The sequence below is a fragment of the Neltuma alba genome, unplaced genomic scaffold (genome assembly GCF_004799145.2).
Source record: "Neltuma alba isolate B1F8T4 unplaced genomic scaffold, ASM479914v2 tig00004355_pilon, whole genome shotgun sequence".
NCBI classification, from domain to species: domain Eukaryota; kingdom Viridiplantae; phylum Streptophyta; class Magnoliopsida; order Fabales; family Fabaceae; genus Neltuma; species Neltuma alba.
This window is the reverse complement of record NW_021633670.1, coordinates 28883-42893: the sequence shown is the minus strand read 5'-3', so window position 1 is coordinate 42893 and position 14011 is coordinate 28883. Positions and strand designations below refer to the sequence as shown.

The 14011-nt window shown below is 35.5% G+C and overlaps 2 protein-coding genes across 3 annotated transcripts; one reads left to right on the top strand and one right to left on the bottom strand.

Annotated features, from left to right (window-relative positions):
* Positions 1-2313: 2313 nt before the first annotated feature.
* Positions 2314-5702, bottom strand: LOC114744383 (50S ribosomal protein L9, chloroplastic-like). 2 transcript variants are annotated; one of them, XM_028932555.1, is made up of 7 exons: positions 5511-5702; positions 5095-5222; positions 3791-3836; positions 3364-3461; positions 3213-3260; positions 2665-2841; positions 2314-2419 (listed from the first exon to the last, which is right to left on the bottom strand). In XM_028932555.1, the coding sequence occupies exons 1-6, from the start codon at positions 5655-5657 to the stop codon at positions 2721-2723; spliced, it is 588 nt and encodes a 195-aa protein (XP_028788388.1). In that variant the 5' UTR covers positions 5658-5702; the 3' UTR covers positions 2314-2419; positions 2665-2720. The 2 variants fall into 2 exon arrangements, with proteins under 2 accessions (XP_028788388.1, XP_028788389.1); XM_028932556.1 differs by lacking the exon at positions 2314-2419 and adding an exon at positions 2427-2561.
* A 2154-nt stretch (positions 5703-7856) lies between these two features.
* LOC114744388 (protein SENSITIVE TO PROTON RHIZOTOXICITY 2-like) lies at positions 7857-9217 on the top strand. Its single transcript, XM_028932561.1, has one exon. It carries the CDS (start codon positions 7857-7859, stop codon positions 9027-9029), a length of 1173 nt encoding a protein of 390 aa, XP_028788394.1. The 3' UTR covers positions 9030-9217.
* The last annotated feature ends 4794 nt before the right edge of the window (positions 9218-14011 follow it).

The following is a 14011-nucleotide window of genomic DNA, read 5'->3' as shown; positions in this document are numbered from 1 at the left end:
GTTCAGTTGTTTATTAAATTAACATAAATTCAACCGAATTGCCCGCCTGATTTAATAGGATTCTTATATTGATTATTATGTGATTAACTTGCCATGCATAATGTTGAACGATGAAAAAGAGCACCAAAATACCTAATGTATTTTGCGCAATATAATAGTCCATGAAGTTTGCCGGTGTTTTATTTTATTTTGATTTTTAAAAAAAAAAAGAAACTCTTTTTGGTACGGGATATAATCATTTCATTTCTTTAACGACGACATGTAAAGGGTTCTGTTAGGCCAGTCCATCTCAATTACTCTGTTAAATTTACGTCATCTAACAACAGAGGAACTAAATTCATTAAGGAAAGTTATTGGCGCATCGATGAAAGAGGCTCGGACTCTGCACCAATGCCAAATTGAAGATTTTTGTGACCTTCCAAATAAAAACAAGGTACAACTTATAAATTATTGATCAGGCTTTTTGCCGCAGTATAGATGACACTTAATTCATCAATAAATCAAAAAGAAGGCAGAACCAAGAGGCAGGGTGGGGAACTTAAAAACAAGCTTTGTCGGGTCCAAATGGCCTAAGAGACCACATTAACGATGAGCGAAGAGACAAGGGCATATGGGATGCCGAGATGGGAGAATCCTTTTGAGGAAAAGGAAGAAGAAGGTTTGAGTTAGATATTGAGGGATTATATTACTTAACCAGAAACAAGACAAAGTAGATTAGATTAGAGGCTATGGCGTAATTTTCAAACCCAACAGCTGGAAGGGCCGTACGAATGGCCTTTAGTTTTAATTACTGATGAAGGGAAACCACACAAGCAAATAAACACAGAGCATGTAGTTGTTATCCTAATTTTTTTGCTTGGGAGTCTGTAGTGATAAAACCGGTCACGTTTTGTTGATAAGGACAAATGCCTCAGATATGCATGAGTTGGTTTACTATGTGGCTTCTTTGTCCTGTTTATATCTGCAAGCCATCTGCATCAGTTTTTTTCATGAATTATGACCCATAAAACAAAAGTAGGCATTGGCCAGCCTTTCTATTTGGGCAAATGGTGTTGAACAAATTTCGATCCCACCAAAGAATTGCTAATCCTTCTATAGATCCGCAGAGTTCGGCTCCAAATTAAGCAGAACCTAACCTTATCTATTACGGGTTTGGTATGCGATGGCGGATCAATTAATGTGGGTCGCTCATTTTCATCCCTTGAGTGGTGGTTCTTACTTTTGTGAAGTATGGCTACCTAAAATCTACTTCACTGCTTTGGGTTTGGTTGGCTTCTCCATGGCAAATACGGTGCTAACAGATATTGGATAGGCCACATATTGGATTATATTACATCAACACATGGCAGTATTGTTTAAACTGGTGCATGACCTGACAATAACGTGGTGCTATTTGTAACATTTGCCCATGCTTTTTCAAGATAGATCTGTCCTCCTGAAGCCAATCAGCAAATCACAATGTTCTCCCCCGATATATCCAATTTTACACCCGTGGGTAACTTGGTTTTGTCACCCTAGTCCTTTGTAGTCGGGTACAGAGGGTCTGGCTTTAAGCCACCCAAAATAACTCAGCAGAAAATAAAAGGATATTTATATCCCGTCATGGAATCTTCCTTTGGCTGGTCAGTGGGAAAAAGAGATAAGCGTATAACTAAATTGTTGCTTCAGCCAGTAATGGATTTGTTGGTTTAAACTGGCCACGTTTACTTAAATCTTAAGGATGAACAACATTATCATTCGCAAACAGTATAATTTCTTTTAAATTTTATTATCCGTTAATGAACCTGAGTTCCTATTAATTATGCAAAAGATGCGCACCAAATAATTAGTTGATCGTCACACGAATTGATTATCACATGTTGAACGCTAAATTGTAAACACTATTTGCATTATTGTTCCAGAGAATACTTTAACCAGAAGTAAACTTTGCTGAATCAAGTCATTTAACACCCAATGGTACGGAGGGACCAATCAATAACTGGGCGTTAAGACCTGGAAACCGCCTTCTAAATTTTCTTCTTCCCCCTTCCCTTTGCTTTCGGGCGTTGGTCGGAGTCAGACCAGTGACCGACCTAAGAAAACTACATCTGACATTTAGATTGGTCATTTGTTATGTGTCAATCTTATACTTTCGCCTTATTCACTATTTGTCATTGCCTCCTTAAGTTTGCTTCATTTATTTCAAGACTAGGACAAGATGTCCTGCTCTGCTCTGTCACGTTTCTCTTCTGTGTGCTCGCAATATCTTTAATTGCATCTTTTCATTTAAAACTCTACAAAATGAAATTGTTTCACAGGACCCACAAAAAAAAATTTACATGAAAAACAATAAACAACCGCTGCTAGAATATACGAGCTTAATCAGTCAGTTTCAGCAAATTTGTAGCCTTCCAATATGAGCATCCAAATCAATCAGAATCTGCATGAAACGCCGCAATAAACAAATTATTGGACTCCGACGTATATTTCGATTTTCATTGCATGGACTGCAGCTCAACATAACCTTCAATTAACACAATAAGAACTAGCTGAGGAGATTTTCCTCCACTCAAACAAACTACTTGTTCATTTCCATGCACCAATCATTCCAATACTGGAACCATGTTCATGAGAGTTAATCACTTATAAGTGGCACTCAGAGGTGTTAAGTCGGATAGTTAGTACCTTAGGCTGAAGCAGGAAGCTTGCACCAGCAGACGAAATTTCAGAACAGGCTGTGCTTAGTTAGCAAAAACGTTCAACCGAACTCTAGCTGTAACTTCAGGATGTAGCTTTAACTCTGCAATATACTCTCCTGTTTCCCGGATCTCTGGAAGAGAAACAATTTTCTTGTCCACCTCCCTGAAAAGTTGACAACATAAAATGAAAAAGGAATGAATTATAAACAGAAAACAAAACATGAAGATCAATTCATATTACCAAAGAAAAATATACTCAAGCGCCATCTACTACAAGATCAAGACAGATGAAGTAGGGAACATAGAATCATCAACTACCCTCAACAATAAATCTCGAGAACGAGGATGACCGTTTAGCATATGGCCAGTCATATTTGCTCAAGTGCTGTCACTTGAAGGCAATGGAGTCGCTAACAAAACAACAGGCACATTCAGTTTTGAAAACCAAACCCCCCCCCCCCAAAAAAAAAAGTTTTCAGATAATTTGTGCAAAATTTTCAAAAGGAGCTGTATATATTGAGAAGACTATCGTACCTCTGAAGCTGTGCCTTGATTATATCAACAAGATCTTGAGCTGTAACACTAAGAATGGAAAAAGAAAAAAAATCCACGATTGTCAAATCAAAGTAGATTTGAATTTAAGGGCATAAGTTAACTGCTTAGAATGGAACTGGTCAGAGCTCACCTTCCAAAAATTTGTTTTCCTTTACCACCTTTACGCTTCACCTTAAAAGCTCCGACTGTTTCAAAAATAAGAGCAAGTTGCTGTGCCTCTTCTTTTACCTGGAGAACAATGAGCTTAGATAAGTCTAGCATCTATGAAAACGAAGTTGGAGAAACAACCATGGTACAAACTTTAAAAAGAAAATAAAACGTATTGCTCAAACATCAGACCAAAAATAAAAAGACAATAGGAAGGATGATGATGAAGAAATTTCATGTTTAGCAATCTGTCATGTGAAACTCAGTTTCAGCCTCGATGAAACTGTTCTACGTAAAACTTAATAGCATAGCATTGATTACCTCCTACTCCAGTCAATAACAGCAAGCTTTGCAGTGTACAACCACAAAATGTTCTGCTAAATAGTAATATGAGGAATAGGACAAATTACCCGTCTTTTCTCAGCCTCAATTCTTTCCTCCTCCATCTTCATTTCCCTGGGGAGAGAAATTAATTAAAATGAGATATAAGACCATTCAAGGTCAAATTATCCCAAAACCGTTGTAGACAATGCTTTACTGCCTTCATTTTTAAACACTGATTACATCATTCATTACACAGAAAAATCCAACCATGAAAGATACGTTGCATTCAGATAAGGCTGACTGGAAATTTAATTAGTCAGTCACCATAACTTGCCTATAAGACTTGTCAAGCAGAAACGGTTGGATTGTTACTTTTTAATTAAGAAGTATCAACTATTCATAAAACAAGAAATGTAGCTATTTTCAGCAAAAGGGCACAAGTACAATCCCACGTCTCAATGAATGTATATTGCAGAAGTTCCAATGTCCGACACTATTTTATGGAAACAAACATAAGCTCAACCGTAACATTAAAGCCGCGTTGATGTAATATAAATAAACTAGACAAGTTTCCCTGTGCATCATACAGAGTCAGTAATAATATTCACTATTCATGAATTATGAATAATTCACCAAGATCCTTACATAGGCTTAATTTGTGAAGCTGAGAAAAGTACTTGGTGTGTGCAACATGCTGAATACAGTTTAAGAGTTGCAGCTCGTACGATTAAACTGAATACATGGTTTTTCATTATAAAAGAGTAACTATTGGATAAGTCAATATTGACCAAATGTACTTATTGTTAGCAATGAACCTTGTTGTAAGAAACGAATCTTATGATAGGCTGCACAACAGTACCACTCCAGAACCTATTGCCATAGTTTATGATATTATGCTTCCATGTTTCAGTTTTCCCCTTTAGCTGTACTGTTACAAAATTAGAGGTAAAGGGAAAAAAACTGAAAGAGGGAAGCCAAGACGAGTGCAAGAGACGATAAAATGTTGGTATTTTTATTTGATAGGCCGTAGTCTATTACTAGGAAATTACAAACTCAGTAAAAAGCAAACAGAGGCTAAATTGGAGTCAAAAACTAGATTCCTATTGATTTGGAACATACAATACCTTGTACTAAGCACATAAACTGTCTACGACAGATTCCCTTGTCTGCGAGATAGTGAGCATAGTTATATTTCCTAAAAATTTCTACTTGATCCTATTGTTGGAATTACAAGGGACTATCCGAGAACGTTCTATATCCACTGAATTTTATTTTATATTTTAAAAGGCAAATTGACAAGAATAAGTGAGGCTGTAAAATACTTAAGAAGATAAATGATGTTGTTAAAATAGGTCACTTGTAGGTCAAGCAGGGTTTGATAAGACATTACTTGAGCAGCAAAGGAGTGACAATCTGGGCCTTTCCCATGGGAAGCAGATAATTTCTGAAAAAACCAGCCCTCACGTCAAGAAGTTGCCCTTTCTTTCCAAGATCAGGAATGTCTTCCTTCAGGATAATCTGACCTCACGGTAAAAGAGCAAGATGGAAGCAGCAGCAACAGCCCATCATAATGTGGGAAGTTAAGTGCAATAATTAGTCAAAGAACTCAGACTAGGCTACACAGGAATTAACAATAATCAGGAACAAAAGCGACTGCCTAGCTTGCGTTCCCCTCCTCTCCTACTTCAATGGAAGACAGAGCTTTTATTTTTCCCCTTACGGTTTCAAAAGTAACCAAATAAGGTAATTAAAAACTTCGAAAACATAGATGGTAGTCCAAATTATCCTGTACAATAACCCCACTACCTTTCGAGTTTTCTTCGTCTTCTTTTGAGCAAAAACCACAAAGACCCTCTTATTGTTGGGCAAGTTAGTGCCTTCATTCAATCTTTCACCAATGCTCTGCAGCAGAGACGAAGAACTCCACGAGAGATTAGACACCACGGATGCCATTGCAGTCCGCTGCACCCAAAGCTCAACTTGCTGCGTGTCTCCCTCTCTTCGCGCTTTAGTCTTATCTTTACTCCCGTGCGCCCGGCCGGATTGGCGACATGTCGTTTATTCAACTCCTCACCGACGGCAACGACATTGTCATTGTGGGTCGTTCACATAAAGTTTGTTGTTGTTGTTATTATTATTATTATTTTTTTGTGGCAAACCCATAAAGCTCGTTAATAAGGAATTAATAACAGTGAGAGGACGAGAGGTTTTTTTCGGATAAAAGGATTAAAAATATTATTAAAAGTAAAGCTTACGTTTGTTTTGGCCCAAAGTATTAGTATTAACTTTATATTTAGCTCATATATTTATTCAAAAAATCAATGTTTTATAAATTTATTTCTAATCGCTGTTGGTTTTGATAAATCACAGTGGTTATTTGGTCGTAAGGGAATTTTTTATTCATAGAGAGCCACGGAGCACGTGAAGGATGATTTTAAAATTGTATTGAAAGGTCAAGCTTCGTCCAAAGTCTGCTTTATGAAGGAAGTCTTTTTTTTCCTAAGATTTACGTAACAAGATTAGGGCTAATGGAATATGAGTAAAGATGTAAATGATATATTATCTCCGGTCCTAATTATAAGAGCTAGTTGACTAGTTTGAGGAGATTAAGAAAATAAAATAAGTTAGTTATTTGTAATAAATGAGTGTTGTCTTTCTTAAAATATCCTTACTAATTAAGTTTATTGGTTAGAATTGTCATTATTAAAGAGACTACCTTGAAAAAAAATACATAAATATGAGAGACAAAACGAATTGAGGTCTTATAATTAGAATCAAAATAAAAGTTAAACAGGGTCTTATATTAAGGACCGGAGGTAATAATTTTCAAATATTTATGATATTTCATGTCTAAAAAATTGTTTTAATATTTTAATGAGACGCCGGATGTGCAATTCTGAATTTGCTAGCCGGTATGAAAAATTTATTCTAAATTAGCAAGTTTTAACAAGAACAAACAAACCAGTCAAAATAAATAACCAATTAGTAATCAACAAGGGTAAACAAACTAGATGTCGCTGATTTAACGCGTTGAAGGGAGAAAAATGCACTGCCTATGGGAAGATGCAATTGATTTGGACTCTTTTAGGAGAAAGGTATCGATCAAGAGGCTGACATCTGAATGCATGCTGAGGCCCTTCACAATTACTATATAATAATCCATAATTCAGTCCTTAATTAATATAAAATTCATTTCAATATTAATCGACGTTCTCATCTATGTGTTCTTTTCACATCGATCAAACAGAAGGTGAGGGATTATAACATTAATTATGCTATTCTCAATTCATCTCTCTCTCTCTCTCTCTCTCTCTCACATTACACCTCACTCTCACAAAAAAAATTACACGTTTTAATAAAAGATTCATGCACACCTGTTATCAAAAACAAATAAATAATGCTCATCTTAATATTTGTTATGTAATGTCTTTGAGCAAAACTCATATTCAAGCTCCACGAAAAGACCACCTCAAATGCTTCCTTTCTCTCCATAAATATATTACAGTTATGTTAGTTAAGAGTCCTCATACTACGTGGTAAGAGATTTTGAATATTATTATCGCACCGCCACCATACTCCGTATCCATAGTGTGCTTTCTGGCTGCGCAAGCCGCCTTTTTAATAAGTTTGGGTTGTTTTTGCATATTGTAAATTCCAGAGTTTCTCTGAAGGGCAAGCTACGATGACGCCATCATATTTCTGAACATTTCAAACCTTGCCAATGAACTGACTATTGAGTTTTAAAGGCAAAAATGAATTCTCTATGAACAGGAGAGAAGAAGAAGTGGACAAGAAGACGAAATCAATTTAAAACACTCAACGTGTGATTGGTCGTCCAATGAAGCCACGGTCAACATATTTAAATTAACCCTTTCAGTTTGCAATAATTTTCTTTTTCATATTCTTTTCTTTTGGTTACATGCAGGGGAGGTTGGAACTGGGGAAGGATTATATCTCCTGTTAGCTCACATAGTTGACTTATTGTTGTATCCCTGCGTGTCTATTTATATTACCCAATAGTTTTAATCTTTCTTATAAATATTGGAGAATCGTCTCTCATGCCTCTCTTTGTACTCCAGAACCCAAATTCAGTCACAGCTCACATCTCCTCAGAAATATCTGAAATTCAAGTGAGAGATCGATCATCAAAAAATGATTTCAAGGGCCACAGCTTCCGGTTTCCCAGATCTCTCTCAAGGCCTGCACAATATATTTCCTGCTGCTGCTGCTGTTAATCTGGTTTCACCCTCTGTTGAATCAGCTCCCTCTCAATCAACCTCGCTCATGTTCAATCTCTCCCTCCTCAAAGACAGGCTCACTCATGTCCAGACACTCGCGGGTATTCTTATTTCCTCGGATCAGACCTTACCAGACTCTACCTGTACAACCTTAGCCAGTATGAATTCTATCATCCAGGAATTCATTGTCACTGCCTCCTCCATGGTGCTCACGTGCCAACACATGTTCCTTAGTTTCTCTCCACCACCAGGTACCCATTGCACTGAATCCAACTTTGGCCATTATACAAGTATGCACAGTAGTAATAATACGAATAACATAGCTCCACACAGAGAGCAAGGTATCTTCTCTAGTCCTGATGATCAAACCTTGAACTGGTTCGGTGGTGAAAGCTATGATAACAACAATAACTGCGTTAATAATCTCAAGGATGATGATCCGAGTGCTGGGCTTAGTGAAACGAAGAGAGAATTGTCTCAAAGGGATGAGACGGATGAACCAAAGAACGAGGACATAATCGAATTGGATGCTGCTGATTTGCTGGCCAAGTACACACATTACTGTCAAATTTGCGGGAAAGGGTTTAAACGAGATGCGAATTTGAGGATGCATATGAGAGCTCATGGGGATGAGTACAAGACAAGTGCCGCCTTGAGCAACCCGATGAAGAATAGAGACAAAGAATGTTCGATGAGCACGTTCAGGCCTAAGAAATACTCATGTCCGCAGGAAGGATGTAGGTGGAATCAGAAGCATGCCAAGTTTCAACCGTTGAAGTCAATGATATGTGTGAAGAATCATTACAAGAGAAGTCATTGTCCGAAGATGTACGTGTGCAAAAGGTGCAATTTGAAGCATTTCTCAGTGCTGTCTGATCTGAGAACACATGAGAAGCACTGTGGGGATCTCAAGTGGCAGTGTTCGTGTGGTACAACGTTTTCAAGGAAAGACAAGCTCATGGGCCATGTTGCTTTGTTCGCCGGGCATGCTCCAGCTGTCAGTGGCTTGTCCTATTCTGGAAAATTGGTCGAGCAGCAGGCATTGCAAATGCAGGAAGATGGCGGTAGTGCAAGATCATATGTTTGATATATACTAGAGTGTTGGATTTTGGATAAATAAAAACTGCATATTACATAGTTAACCACGTGCAGTTCTATATATGAAAGCTCAAAATTGTCTTGTGATTCGACTTTTAAGTTATCTAACTGTGAGCCATGAGACAGGATAGGAATTTGAACTTTGTAGCATCTTGTAATTTTAATACAGTTTTTTTTCCCCCCAAGAACAGTTAACTACAGAGGTAAACTGAAATATACTCTGTTATGAATCCCTCATTGGAGAATCTAAGGTCTCGTTTGGTATAAAGTATTAAAAATAAAGGATAGGGATTAGGATTGCAATTAAAAAAAATCAATAAAAAGTATTTAACATTAATAATTACTTGATATATGGGATTAAACAAAATGGTATTTCTCAATCTCACATTTATGAGTTTGTCTAATCTCATGTATCAAGTAATATCCCATTCTAAACTCTCTTTTAATAGATTTTCTCAATTTTAATCTCAATCCTTATCCCTCATTTTCATTACTTCACACTAAATGAGATCTAAGTTTTGTGGGGTTTATAAGTTCAATGTGTTCTCCCTCCTAATACGCTAGTCTTTTGAGATTGGGCTCTCCGAGTGAAGCGCTATAAAGTAAAGCCGCCGGGGACGTTGGCTCTCGAGGGGAGTTCTCTATTATGAGTCCCACATTGAGGAATCTCACAAATATTGTGGAATTTATAAGTTTAAGAAGCTCTCCCTCCTAATAGGCTAGTCTTGTTTGACTTTTATTTTGATTATAAATATAAAATCCTAGTCTACTTTGTCTCTCATATTTATTCATTTTTTTCCTCAAAATACTCATTGTAGTAATGATAATTCTAACCGATACACTTGATTGACAAGGATATTTTAGAAAAAATAACACTTATTTATTACAAATAATTAACTTAACTAATTTTCTTAATCTACTCACAACTAACTCTTATATTAAAGATCAGTAGTAATATAAGATATGATTGGAAGAAAGCTTAAATGGCAATGAGTTTGTTGAATCTTCAATGGCTTGAGACCATGTACAAGAGAATGTCCTTAACTCTCGGAACAATCACGTGAAATATCAGCTCTAATGCTCTACTAAGTGATCATATACCACTAATAAACATAAATTACATTTGTTGGACCATGCTGACACACGTCTCGACAGATTTTTGTTGTTGAATCCCTTCTAGCAATTCTTTTCATTGCTCCCTTTCTTGGCATTCTTCAGCTATAGTCTTCAACCTGCACAACCCTATCATTGCACGTAATTTTCTCTGCATTCTTCGTTTACAGTCATTGTAAGACCTGCACTTACATTGCCATTTTCAAGATTACGAAGAGCTTAGAATCAACTATTTGTTTTCCTGCTCGAAGTTAACGAAAAAGGTTTTCGAGTTAATTGGTAACTAGGCAAACTGTAGGATACAGAAGAAAGCTATAAAGGAGCAAAGGTCAGCAAGGCAAGACTTCAACGGCTTATAATTCTATTCATCTTTGCTGATTATTTATTTAGAAGCAAATAATATTAAACTTGACTACCAAGAACATCATATTAATTAACCCCGACAACCATATTAAAAACAACCAAAACACAGTATTTAGAATTTCTAATCCTCAGTGGTGGAAGGTCGGGAAGGCTAGCAAGTTGTAAATTTAACACTAGTTTAGTATCATTGATTAGGAAAATTAAAGACTAGTAACTGACAAGTGTTGATGTTGAACACTATGTAAGTATGTACTGTGAGAAAAAGCCCAAGAGGTGTAACATACTATTTAAAAAAAAAATTGAAAATCAAAATATATATAATATTTTATTAGTAAAAAAAAAAAGCCAACCCCCTTTTCCATGGAGAGTTGAAAATTAGGGAGGGAGATTTATTAAGAAGGGAAAAGATGGGGGAGGGAGTGGTGTAAGTTGAAAAGAAGGGAGGAGTATTAAATGGAGCAAGAAAAAGAAAGAAAGGAACGGATGAAGGAAGAATTTGGGAAAACAATAAATGAATGAAGAAAACGGGAAGAGGGATAGTTGGAAGTTGGGAGGAGTGAGTTTAAAAGAAGGGGAGAAGGGACGGAAGAGGAAGAGAGAGCGAAGAAAGAGAGAAGAGAGTGAGAAGCATAGAGGAAGAGAGAGAGAAAGCTAAGTTGCAGAGCACCTGACAAAATTTGGAGATTATTTAGGTACACAACTACTTCTTTCTATCAAATTTCCTTTATGAATATTTTCTATATATTTATAGCTTTATATTATTAGTATCATTATAATGTTTAGAGAAAATTTTACTGTTTGGGTATGGAGTAAATATGGAGTTTTGACAATATATGAATGTAGAAATTTAAAGATCCATTATTAAGAAATTTTAATCAGTTTATTTTTGTTGAATGATTATTTTGAGAATTTTAAACTAAGATTTTAGTTGAAAAATTTGTTATTTAGACTTGTAATATGTTTTTACCAATTAAATTTGAGTTAAATAATTTATTTGAATTATTTAATATATTATTGAGGTTTTAATCGGTTTAAATATGGAATAAGTTAAAGATATATTTTTGAAATATTTTTTGAAGGCTTGAAAAATTATAAATTGAGAATTTTGTGAAATTAGATAAAGCTACAATTTGTTTATAATTTAAAAAGAAGCTGTTTGGTTTGAAGAAAAATTTTAAATGAGATTATAATAAATAATTGAGAATTTTAATATAAAATATTTAGATTTTGGGTAATAAAAAAATATATATATACACTTTTGTTAAATTTAAATAGCCTTATATGTAAATTATTTTTCAAAATAATATCTATTATAAATGCCTAGATTTGGGAGAGTTAATATATTTATGTAATTTTGGTTTAGAGGGTAGTCTTAGAATTTTAGAGTAGTTTTGGAGTAGTTTTGAGTTTATATTAATAAATATTTATGTGTAATTTTGTAGACTTGAGGATTTTGGAGTAATCTTTATGTGAATATTTGTAAGCTAAAGAGTATCAGGTAACTCTGAAAATTCTTTCTTGTACATGTGAATTGTGTATGATTATATTATAGATTTACTAATTTTTATATCATACTGAAAAGTAGTATTATGATTTCAAATAAATGTTTTGATATGTTATTTGATTTTATTAAGATTTATTGCTATTAATTATGATCAATGTTTAAATATATTGATGGCTAAGGAATTGTCATGAGTTGCTATTAAATAGTATATAAGTTTTATTGCTATCTTATCTTTAAAATATTTGAGGACGTATTTATAATATAACATTATTGGCATCTGACATGCATTGTTGGGCTAAGGATAGAAGGAGATTGCATGGATATAAAATTATCACGTGGTATGCCATCACTCGGTGCACAGTGGATGGCACTTGTCAGGGCCCATTCTTCCATGTTTTCCTTTAGCCGGGAATTCATTGGAGCTGTGGGACATGTGACACCTCCCTATCCACAAAGGAGAGGAGCCATAGTCCGAGCTTGAGCTCTATATCTTTGGCCGGATATATCTCTTGTATCGGTGAGCTTAGAATAATTCAGTAAAATGGATTAGTTCCTATCAGACTATGTGTTAGCCTATGGCTCTAATCAGCGGTATAAGGGTGGACGGTGATATAAGGGAGGCAGCATATTGCATTATTTTTGGATATATTGAAAAATAAATAAAATTGAATTGAATGTATCAAATCTGTGATTTTTAATATATACATATATACAGACCTATAAATAGATTTTTGGTTTATCATATATGGTTTGCTTATATAGGTTAGAATTTCAGTAGTTACTGAGACGTTTGATCTCATCCCCTATCTTAACAATTTTCAGGCGAAAGATCTAGTAGGAATCAAGGAAAGGCATCAATGGAGTGAGCCGTGAAGGCTTTTGTACTCCTCAACCCATGCTATGTTATATTTTTATTTGCCATGAATATAAGATTTTAATAGTTTATTTTGTTGTTATGTTAGAAATATTTTGAAATTATGAATTGTTTGAAGTATTAGAAATATGTATAGACTTTTAAATTAAATATTTTATTACGTATATTGATATAATTATGTGAGGTGTTACGCATCTGGCTTTTCTTTGTCCAGCACGCCCTGGTCTAAGGAATATGCTTGAAAACCAGATCGTAGTAACTGAGGAGGAATTCTTGCGTGCTCCGAGAGCACCAAATCATTTATACTCTAACCAATCAAAATACACCATATCAATAAGTCTAATCTGATGTGTTATCTTATCTGTCATTTTTTTAAAAAAACCTACACCCATCTTCTTCCATCGCTTCTCTCTCCTTAATCGTAACCCTTCTCTTCATCTTTTTTCTCTAACTTTCTCTTTCTTTTACTTTTTCCTCTTTGCTGCGTTTTTCTGGTTCTATTTCTTCATCTCCCTCACTCTTTATTCATCCTCTCTTATCTTGCCTCCCTCCCCTACCTCTGCGTCACCTACATTTCACCCTCCAACTCCTCCCACCGTCACTCCCCCTGCCCTATCTCCTCCGATCCTCCTTTTCCCTCTTTCAAGTTCTTGAATCTGATTGGTTCCTATTTCAGATCTAAAATCATGAGGAAAAAATTGATCTTCTCTACATTCTGAAATTTATGTGTGGTTTGTTATTTTTATTTTCTGTTGGGCGAAAGGAGGAAAGGAAAGATGAAAGAAGGCCGCTCTGCATCTGGTGGGTAGGAATGGAGTCGGAGGAAAAAAGTTAAGAAGGACAGAGAATTTGAAAAAAGGACGAAGAGAAAAAGATGATGGAGGTGGAGAGAGAAGCGGGTGAAAAAATAGAAACTAAACTTTTAAAAAATGACAAATAAGCTTGCATGTCAGATTAAATTTATTGATGTGGCATATTTTGATTAGCCAAAGTATAAATGATTTGGTGCTCCGGGAACACGCAAGAATTTCTCGTAATCTGAGTCGAGGAAAGTGCAGGCATGCCTACAGAATTGACGCATGATAGGGCCTACTTTGCATGCCTACAGAAATTAATT